The sequence below is a fragment of the Rattus norvegicus genome, chromosome 2, assembly GCF_021556685.1.
Source record: "Rattus norvegicus strain SHRSP/BbbUtx chromosome 2, alternate assembly SHRSP_T2T, whole genome shotgun sequence".
Taxonomy (NCBI): Eukaryota; Metazoa; Chordata; class Mammalia; order Rodentia; family Muridae; genus Rattus; species Rattus norvegicus.
This window is the reverse complement of record NC_141535.1, coordinates 188,734,577-188,754,161: the sequence shown is the minus strand read 5'-3', so window position 1 is coordinate 188,754,161 and position 19,585 is coordinate 188,734,577. Positions and strand designations below refer to the sequence as shown.

At 40.7% G+C, this 19,585-nt stretch overlaps 1 protein-coding gene across 2 annotated transcripts in view; it reads right to left on the bottom strand.

The window, feature by feature from the left end:
• The window catches only part of Tbx15 (T-box transcription factor 15), a 104,964-nt gene that overhangs the window by 17,790 nt on the left and 67,589 nt on the right, over window positions 1–19,585 (bottom strand). For both annotated transcript variants that reach the window (NM_001395075.1, XM_087619918.1), the window contains 1 exon segment: window positions 11,566–11,630. In NM_001395075.1, coding sequence (NP_001382004.1) covers window positions 11,566–11,630 — 65 coding nt within the window.

Sequence of the window (19,585 nt, the reverse complement as noted above, 5' to 3'; positions counted from 1 at the left end):
AAGGTGTAGTGATAGCATTTGTATCCCACCCCCAAGATCAGTGGCAAAAAATTATCACATTACTAGTCACATAATTGGACTAGTCACATTATAGTCTTATTATTGGACTATACCTTTCACAGTTCAATAATTATATTTTTACTATATAAGAAAAGTATAAATTAACCTTTAATATATATTCTCCTGTGTAGAATGATAGAAATCTCTTGCATTTATATTATTTAGTCTTTTAATAGAGTCTGGATGCTTCTCTTTTTAGAAAAATTTAATCCTGTTTATTTGTTATATGCCTTATATTTTGTCTCAAACTCTGTCCAGCTTCACTGATTAGATCTAAGTGCTAGAAATTACTAGCACTGTATCTCATAATGTAGTATAGGGCCATGGCACCATTTAATAATCCCCTTCTTTCTATAGCTAACTTGTATATATTTCAAGGAATTTAGAGCCAATGTCTGCCTTTGCCCAAGTGCCTAGGAAAATACTTGTTGCACACACAGCATGTCTCAATTTATATTACTGAATTAACGAACAGGTGTCACTGTTTCATAACTTTAACAATTTCCATTTTCTCAACTGATACATGTTGAGTTAACTAAGTAGTAGAACTATTCCACAAATTTCAGCTAGTATCAGCTCTCTTTTCTAAGCTTAATATTTTTTTAAAAATCAACTTGGCATAAAAATAAAATCTCTGAAGACAGAAAGAGTCCTCTAGTGCCGGAGATTAGGGCTTTTTATTCTGTCTGATTGGGATTGTGCTTTTATTGATCTAGGTCTCATCTCGGTTTCAGGTTTCCCCCTGCTTCTTTTGTCCTAGATTTAGGACTTCTGACCTTTCACTGAGCCTGAGTGTTCTAGCAGAGTCCAGGCATTTCTACCCTTCGCCTTCTACAAGAATGTTTGTCAACGACCTATTAAGATCTTCATCTACTAGATGTCTACACAAGGTATATTGGGCTAACCATTGTGTCATTTTATAAAATTTTATCTCCAATATTTACAAAATGGATCATTGTTTCACAGATGCGAGAAGCCGCAGTGTCTGGTTAACACGTTCCACATGGCGGGCCTCTGTGGGCTATGGGCACAGCAGAGACCTAGCGTCGTCTCTGGAGTTTCCAATCAGAAACAGTCAAGCTGGCAGTTGTTCCCTCTTGCTGACTTTTCCTCGTTAGTCCAGTGACAACAGAGGCCATATCTAAACCCCCTTTGTTTGGTCTTTTGGCTGTAACTTCCTCTCTGGTTTCCAAGATGCTTCTCTTTTGTCTTGGCTGAGCCAAAAAATGTGCTGGAGGAGAAGAGGAAGGAGGCAGAGCTAGCCAAAGAGCTCCTTCACAAACTAATGATGCCTCCAGATCAACTGCTCTGGAATCGTAACCAGATTGTGAAGGAATACCCTTCCAACTGCATTTAAAAAATACTTCTTTTGAAGTCCCCCAAATAAATTGTGATAACAATTATTAAAATGTCTGATTTGGGTATCACCGTGTGCAGTTCTCACATTATCCCGATCCTCTTCATCATTATTGTCTGTTTATTTTCTCTTTCTCTTCACCCACTTAACTTCTTCCTATACTATGTACTAAGACTACCATGAAGAGAGCACATGCAACAGGTTGATGTGGCCAGTGGTCCCCTCTCAACAGAAGAAAGTCCACAGCTAAATCTTTTCTAAGGGAACAGGAATTTTGAAAATAGAAAGGAGTAGTCAGACAAAGAAAGAACTTAGGAGATGTAAAGGCAAAAAAGGCACAAGGTTGTTGGCCTTAAGTAGTGTCTTCTTCAGTTAAAAAGTGAAAACAGTATAAAAAAATAATTGCACTATAAAATGAATTAATTGGTGGAATGTATGATATACTGGAGATATGTAATAAGTGCTATGAAGCATAGAGCAAGAAGTATTTAATATACCTAGAAAACTAAAGGAAGATTCTACAAAACGTCATCTATAACCTCATCTATTAAACAACACTCTAGCAATCTTCTACTAAGGACAAGTGGTAGCTTTTGTGGCAGGGTCAACAGTATGTGCAAAGACTTAGCAATGTGGAAGCAAAGGGATGCTCTGGGTACTTAACACGGAAGCTCTGTGTCTGATGAAAGTGTGTACAATGGACATCCAGTCCAGATCTAATTACCATGTCTCAAAGTCCTTAATCTATCCCTGTTCTCTGGAGGCAAGGTCAAACCTTTCACCCTTCCCTCTCTTTCATTACTTTGTGGAATCAGCTCCAACCTCCAGTTGCTTAAGATATTTTCTGTTGTCATGATCTAAAGGACCACAGATAGAAGCCTACAAATTGATTAAACAAAAACCCATCATGCAAATTTTGGCTTCACAGGGTATAACAATTATATCTACACAATAAAGAAGCTGCTATCAATAAGCCTCCTTCACCAGTATGGAAATAGAAGGAATCAATGGAAATGTGTTTGGAATTGATTTAAATTGTTCATCACCTAGTGGTCCCCACTACATTTCTTTGGATAAGCTATGATATCAGTTCAATGTCTCATGAATAATAAAATTTGTAACAATACTAAACAGGCTAACTAAAGCATTAAGTTCCTGTATATTTGACTGAATACTGTGGCTTTGGTACAATGAAAGTCACACAAGGAACAGATGAATTCTTTAGTTAAGAGCTTAGACTCTAAAAAGATACTCTGGCTTTTAACTAAGGCAACTTTGGCCAAAGTACGGAACTTTTTCATAATTATAGTCTCCATAATTATAGGATAGGGAACTCTGGATTGTGTTATAATAATTGAGACTTAATAAACACAGCTTGATTGAAAACGAAGTTTATCAAGGCAAGTGAGAGTGAGATGAGAAGTTGGTCGTCATTGTTCCAATTCAAGCAAAAGAAATTCTGCTCAAGTTGCAGCTTGGTCTAGCAGATACAGCCTTACTTCCCTGGAATTCATAGCTCTATTAGTCCTCTGGCTCTGGATAAAATGCCGAAGGAGCTCCATGTTACCTAATTCCATTTCTCGTTTTCTCATCAGAGAACCACAAGCGTGCCCCTCAGCCCCTATAGGCCTCATTATCTTGCAGATGTTTCAGACTCCAATATACTAGTCATTAAAAAGATGTCACTGCGTTCAATGACACCATCCTTGGGCAGAAGCCATAGATGATAAAACAATTGCCAACATTCTCTGGCAAATCCATATGGCCAAGAGGACAGTGGTGGAAACAGCTCATGAGAAGGGAGGGAGAACAAATAATAAGGCAGAGAAGAGCATTAAGTCCTGGCTAAACAAACAGCCATGGCTTGGATGACTAGGAGGAATACAACTGCCAATAGGAGGAGGAGGATTCCAAACTCTAATACAGGGCCAGCTACCTTGAACGACAAATACAACAGTCCCTGAGAAGTCCAACACTGATTGCTTCCATAGACCCGCTGAATGGCAGAAGTCACCCATGCCAGGGATAACAAGAAGGTATGCAAAAATCTACAGAGTCTGTGAAACTGCCAGGAAAGAGCAGGATGAGGTTAGCTGAGAAACTGCAGCCAATGGCCCTAGGGGGGGACAAATGAAAACACAGCGGTTGAGCTTGAGGGGGACACTTGGGATGTAGTGATAGTTGAGAAGAGGCAAGTGGTCAACTCATTGGCTCTAAGCTTGCTACTTGAGTCTCATGAGCAATGGGGAGCCAGAAGAGGTGGAAGCAAGGTTGGCCAACTGTGCCTTCAGAGGACAGTGAAGTCATTCTCTGGATGCTGTGACAGGCTGGGTCTGCATATTCTGAAGCCAGTAGCTCAAGATTCAGATTTGCCATCAGCGTAAAGGGAAGCTCTGTGAGGGAACCTCAACTCTGAAGTAAAAATAGACAACTTGGACTTCAATTCATATATGAAATAATTATTACTGTTATTTTAAACTTATAACTTGAGTACCTAGAAATAACTATTAGATTGAATTGTACAAAGCACTGGTGCTTTGTCCTTTTAATCTGTAAACAGCCATTTCTTCTGTTTGACTTAATAGATGGATACAGATGCAAGCAGGATTTGAATTAATTGTATCTGACAGAGCACTCTATTACCAGATGTCAGATGAAGTACATCTACTGGTATTTTCCTCCCAACTCTCCAAGGAAAGTCATTTTAGATCTAAGCAAAGATGCGTTGGCCTGGGGGTTAATGTATAGCTGACTTCTCTTTGTCTCTCCATCCAGTTAATTGGGAAACTCCTCACTATACACACCTCTTCCTACTAAGCATTGTGGGCCTGGACCAGGGGAGACCTCCTGTCTAAAACTCAGGAGAGCAATTCCTCATTCCTTAGGCACGGCCTTGGGATAGTAGCTGCTGAGAGTAGGTTTTAGTAACATTTTTGTTCTCAAATATTTTCTCTACCACCACTCAAGAAAATTTTCTTCCCCTTGTTTAAGTAGTGACATCACTGAATATCCCTTTTCAAAATGTGAATTTATCCCCTCTCATGATGTAATACCTGTTACCTCCTGAAATAGTGTGTACATAGGAACAAACTATATGAAAGACTTCCACCAGCCACACCCACAGCACACATACTGCTAGCTCGGCACAATGAACAGACCCAGAATTCCTTTTGTACTTCATGTGTTTCTGCAGGTCTTATGAGAAAAAAGTCTGCTTTAATAAAAAAAACCTACATCCATATATAAATCAGCCTCCATGACAGATGACCACTCTCTGACTACTCTTGAGTTTCAGGTTCATGTGCCCAGACTCAATACTCCAAAGATGGACTCCATAAAAAGGACATATGCTCCTAAAATACTGCATAACTTCAATGGCTAAAGAAGTGTCAATCTAACAGGGACCTGACTTGGCACCATCAGCTGTAGCTTCTAGAATGCCGTGTCAGCTAGACAAAGGTAGAGGAAATCTTGACTTTCAGTTGTTATAGATACAGTGGAACTGGGTATAAAGATCAAATCTAAGGCTAAAGGCAGAAGGAAGGGTACCATGGGGAAGAAGACAGGCTGTCACTGTGTAGTATGTTTGAGAAAACTTTGAGAAGAACTCTTTGGTTCTCATGCAGATCCTATTTTAATCCTTTCTTGTTTATGCGTATGTTTGTTTCTGAGGAAGTATTTGGGAATTCCATAAAATTTCCCAAGAAAGACTTAGCAGCCACATCTAAGAGACAAGGGTTTCACATCAGATGTGGCTTGGGAGACCCATAGAGCTCTCTTTTCCTCCATTGCCATGGCTCCTCCATTTCCAGGCAACATCTGTACAGTAGTCTTTCCCTCTAGCTGAGCAACAAGGACTCTTGAGGGAAGATGAATCTCCCAAGGCTACTTCTGACCTCTTGAAAAGTGTCCCTTTTGTCTTCAGCTTCATGACCCATTTCTTGCCTATGCTTCATGCTTCCCAGTAGGCATAATTTACTTCTCGGTTCGTTGCCAAGTGACCTTGTTCAACCAAACCTCAATCTGCTTTAGCTCTGCCTCTGAGAACTTCTCCGTGTCTCTTACAAACATTGAAAACTTGTTGGTATCCTTCTCCAGGAATCTAGGAAGCACAGGGATGCCTGGTCTCTGCAGCAGATCACATGGCCCCTTGGACATGTGGGTCGAAGCAACAATTCTGTCAAATGAGAATCTGACAGAAGTCAGCAGGCTCAGATTTGCATCCAAATGGCCCTTAGTTTTTCTAACTAATCACAAACTCAATCCTTCTTCTCTCTCCTTGTGCATTCAAACCTGGCCCTTGGTTTCTGGTCTCCTTCATTTGCCACTTGTTGGAATGAGCCTTTCTTACTGTTCTATTTAATTAATTTCTTATTATTTCTTTTTAATCTATCTCTCACTCATCAATGTGGTTTCGCAACTAGTGATCAGTTTTCAATTGACTCTGTACACCGGCACTGTGAGAGAAGGAATATGTAAGAGGATAAACTTGGAAAAATACAGTTCTGGATTGCTGACTCAATCAAGAGAATGACACAGCAATCTAACACAATGAAGACCAAAATACCAATGTAGTAGCTGGTAAGATTGTCTGGAGATTATGGCACAAATGTGGGGTTGAATAAAGGGTCAGAACTTCCCTAAAAGAAGCTGACTCCCAACTTTATAGACCTCCTCTGCTAGGCTTAGCACCCAACAGGAAGTCTGAGACTACACTGTAGATGCAAGCAGATCCTGGTGGATCCTCCTTCCAGACCCAGCCTTTAGATCAGCCACTGGATCTCATAGGAAAAAAAGGACAAAAGAACAATTCTATACACCAGGAGCCCATATATATCTATAGCTAAGAATGGCAGCTAGAGTTCAGCTCTTGTTCTGTACTACGCTGTTTATTTCAGAGGAAATCTATGGCCTGGGCCTCACTCTGATGGGATTCAGTGTGTGAGCCTCAGAGGCCCAGGAACACTGCCCAAGGTACAAGTCAAGCATACAGTGGGTGGTTGCATCTTTCCTCTTCCCCCTTCTCCAGCCTCTGGATTGTGCTGGGATGGATTGAGATCGACAAACCTGAACGTGTTTTGGTTTGAGGTTTGGCAACCTCTGTAACTCCAAAGTATTCCACAAATGTTTTGTGTTCTGTGAAACCAAAAAACATTGGCCAAGCACTTTCCCCTCTAATTTTTAAGCCCATGTGTTTTTAAAGGAAATGTAATCCGTATGTTTTAGTTACATTTATATGCAATTCATCAAGCTGTGCTCCTCCGCATGAGTCATTTGATGTCTAAAATGCATGTGGAAGAACAGAGGTTGGGAAGAGCAGTGTTTGCATGAAAAAGCCACAGATGAGAGGCTGGACAGAAGGTGATACACTGGTCCTGATGCTAACTCAGAACCACCAGGTCCAGGATGCAAATCACTCTCCATACACTCCTCCATCCATCTTTCCTATACACATGATAACACCAAAAGTCTTGCCCACACCAGACCTTGTAGTTAGCTAGTGAGAATTAAGACACTTAGCAGCTAATGATAATTGGGTGATTTTTGAACTTTTGAAAGAGGAAAACCATTCAAAATCTTTATACTTGCCTTAGCAAGTCTATTGTTATGTAGTTTCCAAGAATGTTGGAGAAAGAAGCCATACACTCTTGTCCCCATTGTAAGGCACTGAGAGCGCACCCCAGCTTCAGCTGCTAGAAAGGTTCAGCTTGGTTTTTTGTCCTCATCTGGGGATCCTTGTTTATAGGGCATATGTAGTGAATGAGAAGACTACTATTGGCAATAGTCTATGAACGCAGGTGCAAGCTCACAGGTGGCTTTGAGACAGACACAGCATTTAAACAATGTATGTTATGTAGAGGAAGAATTCTACACTCAGGGTCTGTTGTCGCTAACTCAGTCAAGGACAGGATGCTAGCACAATGCATGGGTTGTACATTTCTGAAGCTGGGCAGACATGGGTGTTCACCAGCACTCCAGCTTTGCTCTGACAAACCCGCTTAACACCTTCATGTCTCAAAACGTTTGTAAGAAGTAGAAGGTTTGTAAAATGCAAGATGAACCCCCGGATGCTAAGTGTTCACTTGCAGAGAACGGAGAAGTTACTAATAACCCTTCAATTAACCTTTACGGAGTTTTACTTTAATTGACACATAGTATACAGCTTACATAGCCCTCTATGTGTTGCAGGATAACTCTATGTGTGCACAATATGCGATGATCAAATCAGGCCAATGTTTTTCTTCTCCTTAAACACCTCATTTCATGCAATCGGGAAGTTTTGAACTCTTCTAAATGTGTGATAAATTGTAACTTCAGTTATCTTCAAATGCTGTTGCATATCAGAACTCACCTTCTTGTGACACTCTATTTTGTTATTTACTGTTCTTCTTTCTTATATCTCTCCTTACTCTCTCTCTCTTTCTATAACTTCCAGGAACAACTGCTGTGTTTCTCATTTCTACAGAAATCAACTGTTTTAACTTCTGGATATGGAATATACTATGTGGCTTTTTGTGGTGACTTATTTCATTTACTGTCCTTTGGTCCCATTAATGCACAAATGACAGGATTTCATTCTTCTCCTTTTAGTATGGCTTGCAGGGTTTGATATGGCATAGGAAAGAATTCTCTTACTATAAGAAATAGGCTAAGCCTGACTTCCAACCTCAGCCTTCTGCACTATCACATAAACAGTCTGTCCTTGATTTACCCATAGTTGTATTTTCAAGGAGTCTTACAGAGAAGAGCAGCCCATCAAGCAGGAGAGGAAAACCCCCATCATCTCTGAGCAGCAAGACATTCATTCCCTAGTCCCCAGGAGAAACTCCTCTCAGCAGTTCAGCTAAGTAGCCAGTAGCCAATCCCTCAACACATAGCAGTCATAGTCTCAAGGCAGAAGGCAGTGAGCCTCGGTTCCTGAAGCATAGGTTTAATATTAGTGAGCACAAGCTATTTTGTCATACACGGGCATTTCCCATCCCATGCTACTGAGACGCAGTTATAAAAAGGGCCTCACTGTAGCCACAGAGGCTCCCCAATATGCAAACACAGCAAACACACGTCTGTCCTTACACCTGATTTCTAGAAACCTCCCTTCTACCTGCTTCTTAGCATTGGATCATCTAACCTCAGCCGTCCTATTGAAACAGCTTCCATTCCCACTTGACCTTCTGATTGATTTTTATCAAAAATCTATGAATTTTTCCTTGCTATCTATGCAACGCAGACAAGAACATTCTAAATAGTAACTTCCAAGAGTGTATACCTTCTATTATAACTCCTAAGAGTGGGGTGCCGATCAACAGGAAGCTCTAGCTGAGGAATAAAAATCAACTCTAGAATAGGTGTTTGAACAAATACTACACATTGCAAGGGCTCCAATGAAACACAAAGGCAAGGGGGTAGCAGGGGGAGAAAAGTGATACATTAAACATCCATAAGAAAATAAACAAAACACTAAATACTACTAGAGAGTCTCACCCTCCCCCAATGAAAAGAAAAGAATAGCTGAATAAATGATATGACCATGCTTGGCCCTGGAGATAAATATTCAGGTATAGAGCAGAAATTCTTACCTTGGGTGGTGGATATGTCAAAATATACAGAGCACTACAGACTTATCAGAAAAAATAATATACAACTGCTCATGTACACAGTTATACTTACACACTAGGGACCCACAGACCCTGAAAGCCATCCATGATCTCCAAGCTATAGACTTCGAATACTCTTGCCATCCATGGCCTGCCTACCATGAGTACCCTGCCATTTTTTAAATACCTTATCACTAATTAAGTCTTCAAGAAGCTCAGAGAGCAGTATCCTAGAAATTCAGAAAATGGAAATGCTTTTGGTGACCTGGGCAATGAGTTAAAGGTGGAGCACATCTGAGACAGAATGAATATGTGTTTGTTCTTTATTGACACGGCTATGAAGAAGAAGACCTTTGTGAAACAGGAAATCTTTTGACCAAGAGTCACTCACTCACTGAGTTCTAGAATACTGTTACCTAGACCACGTAACTTAATGTTAGCTAAACACTGGAAAATTGAGTGAAGTTTATGTTACTCAGTGGAGGTGACCTTATGGATTTTGAGTCAAATGAAATTTATAGCTATCTAGATGTATGTCGAATATACGATAAGAGTTCAGTAAAAAAGTGCTCCTCTAAGATATTTTGTGAAAGAAATGATCACCGTGGGCGGTTTGTACTATACATCTATGGTTTAGTGAAGTGTACACTAGGAATTCACAGATCCTGAAGCTATCCATGAACTCCAAGCTACAGGCTATGAATATCCTTGCCATCCATGGCCTACCCGGGGAATGTGATTAGGTGGTTTAGTCATTGTGTAGGCATCATAGAATGTCCTTCCTCAAATCTAGACATATGCCCACTGCACATCTTTACCCTAAGGTAGACGCCATCACACATGGGGTCTGTTCATGCTCAAACACTGGTCTGTGATTGGATAATGTATCTCATCTTTCATCGTTCTAAATATAAATTGTTGATTTATCAAAAAAAAAAAACTTCTGTAGAGAGAATACCAAAGATAATGCCTGACAATCTGTTGTCCAGATGTAAAGCAGTCCTTGCAGATTATGAAAGAAGCCTGGTGTCTGCTGAAAGTCAATCATGTCGCAATGCCCATGCTACAACCGGTGTCCCCATCACACTCTCCCAGTCTCTAGTGCCAGTACCTGGTGAAACTGCCTAATTGGAAGCTGAAGACATGTCTGGCTTCCCAAGTTGCCATAGATTTTAATTTTATGTAGGAAATCATTTAGAAGAAAGTGTTATCAGTCAAAAAATCAGTATAGTCTCAAAGACATTTCACAATGGGAGAAAATAATCCTGTGACCATCTGGCAAGTCCTGAAACCAAAGGTGTTGGTAATAAAGAAAGCTGGTATTCCCCCTCATCACTGAAACTTCTCCTTGCTCTAACGGATGGAGACTGCTGCAGAAAACAGCAACCAGCCAAAAGATAAGAGTTACGAAGCAAAGCCCAGCTAACACATCTAACAGCCCAACCCTCACACCCAAAGCTCAAGTATCAGTTTGGAAAGGGGGGCGGGGAGATTCTAAGAGCCAGAAGGACAGGAAGGTTACTGTCAGAGTGTGTCCCCTAGAGACATGAGAGAAGCTACACACACGACGTCTCAACAGCATGGCTATCTGAGCATGACCTGAACAAAGACAACATAAACGAGCAACCTAATGTGGAGAAAGAAGAGTGCACAACCCCCATTCAAGAGCTACAGGCCGCTAGGGAAAGCTGAGAGAAGGAGAAATAGTCTCTGCCTCCAGTTGGTTGTCTAATACCAAATGGTCAGGCACAAAAACATCCATGCACGTACCACTGTACAGACAGAGAAGATTGGATTTGTATATTTAGAAATACACACACACACACACACACACACACACACACACACACTCACACTCACACTCACACTACAAAGAGAGGGACATGAATTTTGAATTGTAAGGGGAGCAGGGGCAGAATACATAGGATGATTTGGACGGTGGAAAAGAATGGAAGGACTGTCATAATTTTAATCTCAAACACTAGAAAAATTATTTTTAAAAAATGAAAAGAGAAAGGTGGTATTCTAGAAACACCCCCCCCCCTTTATAAAGTCAGAAGTGCATGTGTCTTGGAGGTATTCCCCAGGAGTAAAATTATTATACTTGTTTTTACAAATTCAGCTCATGAAGGTAGTAATTTTCTGAAATCTTCCATTTTCAGAAATGTGAAGGGTGTAAGACACCACTGTAGGCCATACAGCCTTCAGAATACCAGAGCAGTACACCATTGCACTGACAGCCACTCCACCGATAACGATAAATCACCATGTGACTTGCACTCTACATAGACTGAACCACAGAACATAATGTAGAGGGCAGAACAGCATGAAAGATTGGTTATGGTATTTTAAGTTGCGTGACAAAAGTTTGGAAGATGAGCTTTCTGCGGGAGGGGACCTGGGGACTCCTGGATAAGCTATCCATTTCTGAATCAGTGCCGCTGCAGAGTTACAAGCGCTCTTTGGGAATCGGGAGCCCAAGGATCACCAATGAGATCTGGGGGAAGGAATTTCATCAAGAAGTCAGTAAGTTTCTTATCATAGAATTCTTACCTGTTTCTGCCAGAATCTCTGAATCCTTTAGCGAAAGGGTTTCGGTCAATTTTTAATCTGGTGATCTGAAAACAAACGAACAAATATCAGTTGTTTTCATATTAGCTGATTTCCTTTCGTGTTACCCCTTGAAAATTAACCAAAAAAAAGCACTCTATTAATAACAGCTGTTGTTTTTATTCCATTTCCTTTTAGAGATTTAAATTTCGGCTTGACATAAGGCTTAGGCCTGGTACCCAGATGTGTAACTCACTTCTTTCTGACAACCAAGGTTTGCCCTGTGTGTGATTGTGATCTCACTCCCACTCCCTGTCCTTGCTCCAAACTAGTGACAAACTAGTGTTTGTGTGCAGACAAACACAGAAAACAAACATTGAATGGTGGTGTGGTCCGTTGTTGGTGACGCACAGGGAGGCCCTTCAGGAAGGCTTGTTGAGTGCACTCTGTAAGAGAATGAGTGATGAAGAAATGGTTCTATTCATCAGTTCAGTCCAAGAAACTACCAACAGGAAATCAGCTTCGGACCATGGGAGCCAAATAATTGGCTGCATTTCCCATTTTGCATAATATGTGCCTTTCCTGCTACCAGAAATTGCTCATTCAATGACCTGAAATGTTTGTAGAAATGACGCAAAAGGCTCCTCAGCTTTGACCCAAAGTGCTGGGGTTCCTCAAATATAAAACCAAATGAAGCTACATGAAATGCATTTCATTTGGTCTCCAAGACTCACCAGCAGATCAGAAGGAGCAGAGGCTGCTTACAGGAGTGATAAAACCAGCACATACACCTATTGGCCAGGTTCTCGGAGGCCGTTCATTTTTAACCTCCTCTTAATATCTCAGACTCTGCGATTGCATCCTATGTTATTTCCAGTAAATCCTAACACCATTGAATATATCATCCTCATGCTTCTAGACTAGAAAATGCCTAAACAACACGTTCCATATGAACCCTGGTGTTTCTGCTTCCAGCCTTGGTCACGGGAGGCATTTTGATACCTTTGTGTCTGAACCAGATGTAAATGACTTGCTCTACTGAAGCCATAGACCCTCAGGCTTCCAGATGAGAGTTTAAAAATTTAATTATACACATCCTTCAAGATCTGGCCCTCCTGCAATCTCTAAGGTAAAAAATATGAAGCCTTTCGACTTGCTGATCCCTCAGAGTTTTCAAGCTCATTTGAAATTTTGAAGTTTCAGAATAATATGAAAATGTTCTATGAAATTAATTTCCCCATCTCTCGTTGTTGGCCCTTGACTCCTGGTTCCCAGAAAATGCTTCTATACTCTGCAATAGTGTTGATTCAAAGAGAGAGAAATAAGTGGTTTATTCAAGAATCCCCAAGTTCCCTCCAGCAAAAGGCACATCTTCCAAATTCATTATTACACAACTTAAGGGCTGGGAGCTCAAATAAACGAAAGGCACTCTGCATAAAGCAAGTCTAGAAATACGGAAATCTCATCGTTTAAGGGAAGACTCAGATTGCTGCTAACAGCAAAACCTATTCTCACTAAGACAATGAAAGTCGGTGCCGCTGCTGCAGCCATTTCCTAGTCCTTCTTCCTTCTCACATCGTCAGAGTAGAATTTTCCAAAGCCAGAGCCTTTAAAATGTCTTTAAAACGCAATGTGAGATTCCCACAAACAGACTCTAACTTGAAAGCTCCAGACTGGCTTCAAGGTTATTTTGCTCCCTAAGCATTCCCTGCCTCTCGAATGGTGTGCTAATAACGTAGCAAAGGCAATTTTACATCTATTTTATAGACCAGAGCAGGAGCCTAAAGGTTTGGCTTTCTGAAGTCCGGTGTCTGCCATGTGAATACTGTATTGAATTTAAAGAGTGTCACTGCTTTTCTGTGTTTGACTTAAAAATCAGTTCTTTCTTTCCCCATAACCCACTGCAATAAACCACACACCATATTTTCTTTTCAAGTTGGGGTTATAATATTTTATTTTCTCTTTCAAGTTGGCTTATCCTGTCCAACTCATTTATGATAGTGGTTTCTGATATACAGTTGCACTGCTGTGTTTGGGGTGACTCCAGAGACCCCTGTAAATATCACATTCTAGTTCATGGCTTGGGAGAAATAGTTGAGGATGTGATTGCCACAGCCCAGGCCACGGGATTTGTATGGAAATTTAATAGAAAGGGCCAAAGATGTTGGTAAAATAGCACTCCTGTACTTGCTCCAAGAGTTTTAATGGGAGGTTTGGAGAGATTTAGGAAGAGTGTGGCTGTGATGATCATTAGTTATCAAGTATTTTTTCTGTGCTAAAGGTGACAGGTGACACAGGTGACAGGCTTGGTGGGCACTCAACATGTGGCTGTGTCACCTCTTTGCTCTCAAGAAGTTTATAATCTAGAAGAACAAAAGGCAGACATGTGGAGTAGTAACAACATAAAACCAATCATAATTAGATTCACAACAAAAGCAACTTAGCCTAAAAACTCAGAAGAATCAGCAAGTTGAAAGACTTTGAAGTTAAGAATTATCTTTCTCTTTCCCATTTGGAGACAAAGAGTTGGGCTTCCTGTGCCTAGGTCTTCCCATTCAAATTGAAACCTAGGGCCTGATCAGAAGAGTATGTATGTATGTATGTATGTATGTATGTATGTATGTATCTATGTATCTATGTATCTATGTATCTATGTATCTATGTATCTATGTATCTATGTATCTATGTATCTATGTATGTATCTATTATGTATCTATGTATCTATGTATGTATCTATGTATGTATTATATATGCATGCATGCATGTATGTATGTTGTGTGTATGAGGGATGGTTAACAATTACACAGACATGTTACAGACTCATCAGAAGCTAAATAGAGGACTTGGATAAGATCTGGAGGAATGCTGGGTCACAAAGGAGACCTAAGAGGCAAGAAAACAAAGCCTCACTTCAGCATCTTCCTCAATCTGTATCATACCAGGGACCCAACAACAGACTGAACAGATGGCCACAGCACTGCAATGAACCCAGAGAACATATAAGAACCCACAAGCACCCATGAGGACACATAAATCTTCCATTTTCACCCTGGGTGTGCAACATACAACTAGAGGCCTGAAGTCCAGTGGGGGAAGAGATGTGCACCCAAATCAAATCAAGTTATGCTAAGAGATAGAAAGTCAAAATAGAAATACAAAGGGATCTATTCCCCTGCCCTACTCTATTACATATTAGTCAAGGCCTTTTAGGGAAACCAGCTACACAAAATTTATATATATAAATGTATGTATGTATGTATGTATGTATGTATGTATGTATGTATGTGTGTATGTATACATGTATATATGTTTAAAATATGAAGAGGGGAATGAGAGAACGTCTGAGTGAATTCCAACTCCAGGTCATACTGTTTTACTAGTGAGATTCAAATATGTCTTCTCACCTCCCAACCACAGACAGTTCCTTGACTAAACTAACCTAAATGGTCTTAAAATTGACCTCCTTCCTTCTACCTACTATCCGGTCTAAGCAATTCCAATGATCTGCAGTTACACATTCCTACAGCATGTTTCATTGACTACCCCTGAACAGATTTCAATCCAGCCTCCTTGATCCGCCCTTGTCCACAGGCTCCAGCCAAACTGAACTGCAGTCCATGCTGCTGTGTTTCAAACCCTTCTCTCGAGAGGCCCTCACAGAGCTGACTTCATATTAAATCTCAGTTCTAAAGTCTGTGCACAGGAGACAACTCCCCTTCCTCTGTTGGTCTCTTCAATTTAAAATACCCTTAACCCATCTCTCCTATTTTTTTTCTTTTTTCTTTTTTCTTTTTTTTTTTTTTCAGAGCTGGGGACTGAACCCAGGGCCTTGCGCTCGCTAGGCAAGCGCTCTACCGCTGAGCTAAATCCCCAAACCCCCATCTCTCCTCTTAATCCAACTATGTTTCGTTCCTATTTCCAATTCACTGTCTCGTCCTCTGTGCGACAGGTAGAGTTCACATCAATTTTAAGTACTGTTTCATTAAGTAGAGCCTAGAATGTCATGCATTAGGCACCCAATGGGTTTTTGTTAAATGAGGAATGAATGAATAGATGATTATGTGGGAACCAAGATCACTAACACAAAGCCAAGACAAGGTTGAGCAATTCTCCCCCAAGCCCTCCTTCGACCCTCAGATCTGCTTGCTTTCACTTCTGCATCACAAAGATCATGAGTGTCTTTCCAGCTAAGTTAAGGTCAATTAGTAACTTCAAGTGTCCTTGAAGTTGTTCAAGAGTAATCGTGTTCAGTCACTGCCCCATGAAAAGGAGAAGACATGGGAGATGTGAAGGCCATAAAAAGCAGTATTCATCACTGACTTTATTTTCCTAACCTTCGTATTGTTCAGTCAGCGGTAACAACCCATAGTATGGACATGAGCAGCACAGGCTCTGGAGATGGGTCCTGAAGATGGGCATGATCAGATAGAACCCAGGCTACACGACCCTTTAATACAGAGCTCAGTTGTTCCTCTTTACATTTTAATCATACAGATTAGAAAATTTTCAACCAAGAATAGGGCAAAAGGGTTGGAGAGATGGCTCGGCAGGTAAGAGCACTGGCTATTCTTCCAGAAGACCTGAGTTCAGTTCCCAGCACCCTCATGGAAGCTGTCTGTAACTCCTGGTCCAAGGGATCTGACATCCTCACACAGACATACATGCAGCCAAATCACCAATGTACATAAAATAAAAATAAATTCTCCTTAAAAGCAAAGAATGAAAAAAAACAATCAAAAACCACTTGAACTAATGTGTTCAAAAGAAGTCTGCATTGGTCTAATTGCAAATTAGAGAACAGCTGGCTGGGCAGGGTGGGATGTAGGAAGTAGCTCAGAGTCCTGCTGGATTTACTTCCACAACCTGGCAATGCTGTCAGGCCTCCTTTCTGATCTGTGGAGCCAAATCTCACCAAGAATAAGGCTGTTACATAGGGAGAGCATGGCTATATCTTTTTGGAATCTAGTTCGTTGCTTAGGAAAGAAAATCAAGATTCATCAGTCTTTGCCCTCAGAGAAGACAAAGACCACAATGGAAACTTCCTGATAATTCCACAGGCATCAGCATCTTCCAGGAAAATGGATAAAGTATTCAGTCACCATCATGCCCAGTCTACCAATGTACTCTCTGTGCTGAGATTCTGGGCACAGTGTACTTCTCTCTCATAGATCTGCCAAGTTGGCATTCTGAGAGCAAATATTAGCAATAATTACTTCAGTGTGTTAGGAACTCTGAGAGTCTACAGATTGGGAAGACAAGTATAAGGAAGCAAGGGAAAGGTAGAAGAATACATAAATACTACGTGAACTTAAGAATGTTTAATTCACATTTCATCATGAAAGAAGCAGGGTCATGGATATATTAAAACAAAACAGTAGCAAAGTCATGATAGCTAATGCTCTCAGGGATGTATCACTGGTAAAAACACATGCCCAAAGCCATGCCACCAATCAGATGTCAGTAGTTTAAAATTGTGGAAGCATCCTCATCCTAATTCATGGCTTGTAGGCTTTAAAATTTCACAAGCTGGACTAGTCCCCCCTCCAACATTTGACGGATCAACATTCATGTCCCAGGATTTTATTCTAACTCTAAAAATTAATATCTATACTCTACTGGTATCAATATTTCATAATGTAAAAAACATTTTGCATCAAAAAATAGACAGGCCAAAATGGATCAGCCTATGTTTGTAGCTGTGGTTGCTGTTGTCTTTTTTTTTTTCAATGAACTTCGGAATGCTGATGCTGATTCAGACCCCAAGATCAATTTCCAAGTAAGAACACTGGAGAACAGTGATTTACCAAAGCAGGGCAGTCCACCAGCTGCAGAGTTCAGAACTCACTAACACCTCTCAACTTCCAATTGGCAATTTCTACCACATCACATGCACTGTTTAATTGTTCTCAAAAAGTACCATCAAATATGAGGAAGCTTAGATACAGTTACATGAAGGCCCTAATGCAGTGAAAGATCATGAAGCAGTACAGTGTCCCAGGAGGGCCATAAAGGCTGAGCTCATTTGCAACCAGGAAAGCAGGTTACACGGGTGGAGGTTAATATTTTCACCAAACTTGAAAGAAACACAGACCGAGAAGGTGGAAGGAGGGGACCATTCCTGGGAACCTACCTGTAATAGCAAGGCAGTATGAGTTCAACAATAGAACTTAAGTGAGATCCCTGTACTCTTGCAAGTGTGCGATGGGAATAACAGTAAATGGGCCTAGAAATGAAGCCAGTGATTGGCCATCAAAGGCCTGAGGCTTCACTGAGAATTGGTGACAGATAAATAATGGAGTCGGCATTATGCTTAAGCAAGATCCTTCTAGTAATGCTGTGAAACAGCTAGGGAGACATTCAGATGTGGATCTAAGAAACCAAGATAAATCTGCCTTCAGAGCCAGGGAGCAGGGAGGGCAGGGCAGAGAAAGGGCAGAAGCAATGAGATTAAAAAGAGGAAAATGTGTTATTAGGGGAAATGGAGTCAAAAGGAATATTTGTGAGAGATTTTGATGTGTAGTCCTGAGACTAAGAACAAGTCACCGAGGATAGTGCCTTAATTAATTGAAGATAGATAAAAGAATTTAGGGTGCTTTGTTTGTTAAAAGCAAAATACAAAGTTCTTACCTCTCAAGAATGGACCTGTTGAAAAAATATGATCTAGAATATTACAAGAATCTTGCAAAATTTACCAAACATTCATGCTATGCTACCTCAGGTTAATGAGAGGATATTGCTTCCAATACTCTTTGGGGGTAAATGGAGGAATAAATAATTTCAGATGACTCATTTTCTAGGAGAAATTGATGTCTAGACCAAGAAAGTTGCTTTCTCAACGTGAGTGAGATGCTCACAGAGATGTAGGACTCTGATCCAGCCTTCCAGATGTCTGGTCTGCTGCTGTTTATGCTACAGGACACGGATCTTCATTGGAAAGACCTGTTAATACTTCAGCTAAGTCCCATTCCTTCCACTGGGCTTCCTTCACTCTGTTCCTCCAGACATCTTCCTGAGCACGCTGAAGACCTACTACTGTCTTTTCCTCCACACAGGCCTCCTAGCCATTTCCTTTAAAATACTCATGATAAACAGCTTCATCAAAAGATATTAATTATGCTCATAACAGAACATAGAGGGTAATAAGAACACAGCAATGAAAAGATATGTCTTACAAAAGAACAATTTCTGTTCCCCAGACTCTTCAGGAAATGCCTGAAAATTACTGCTATTATGGGAAAAAACCCAAGGTTGTTTTGTTTTATTAGAAGGTGCTGTATTATATTAAATCTCATCTATACAGCCAAAGGGAGTATTAAACAATCGTGCTGGTTGATTTATGCAGCAACTGGGGACTTGTTAAATAGGCAAAAGCTGTTACTTCAAACTCAAAACCAGCAGAAGCGAATGCGACCCATCCATTAGGAACATCATCACATCATGAATTCATCAGCTTTGCACAAAGACAGAGATCAAAGTAGTAACCCATTTGCCATAATCCCTTCACAAGCAAATGCACCTTGTCCAATTCCCAACAATCTACTTTTCCCTAATGAGCAATTTATTCTTTAAAATTGCCTCTATCCCCCACTTCCCTCCATATCTTTTTACACGCAGCCATATGGCAGTGTTGGCTGGTTCATATACACCACACAACTACCCCACACAACTCCACGAGGCAGGCATATTTGTGGCTACAGTAGGCACAAATTGAAAGGAGTTAAGAAACCAAGGTCAGACAATTCACCAGGGTTTCAGTCATAGTTAAACAGGTGTACTTGCTACGGAATCTCGAGCTTTTAATCATGCCACTTGTCCCAGCCCAGACCACCTGCAGACAGAATATATATCTGAGTAAAATGCACTCAGACAGTGGATACTTCTACTGGAGAAAATGGAGTAATGAGAGAGATATCAGGTACCTGTGTTAAATCCCCCTTCACTCTCAAGGTAAATGAAAGCTTCTGCCTTCCAGGTGGGTTACAATAACCACTCTCTTGGCCTCTAAACTCAGACTGGATGAAAT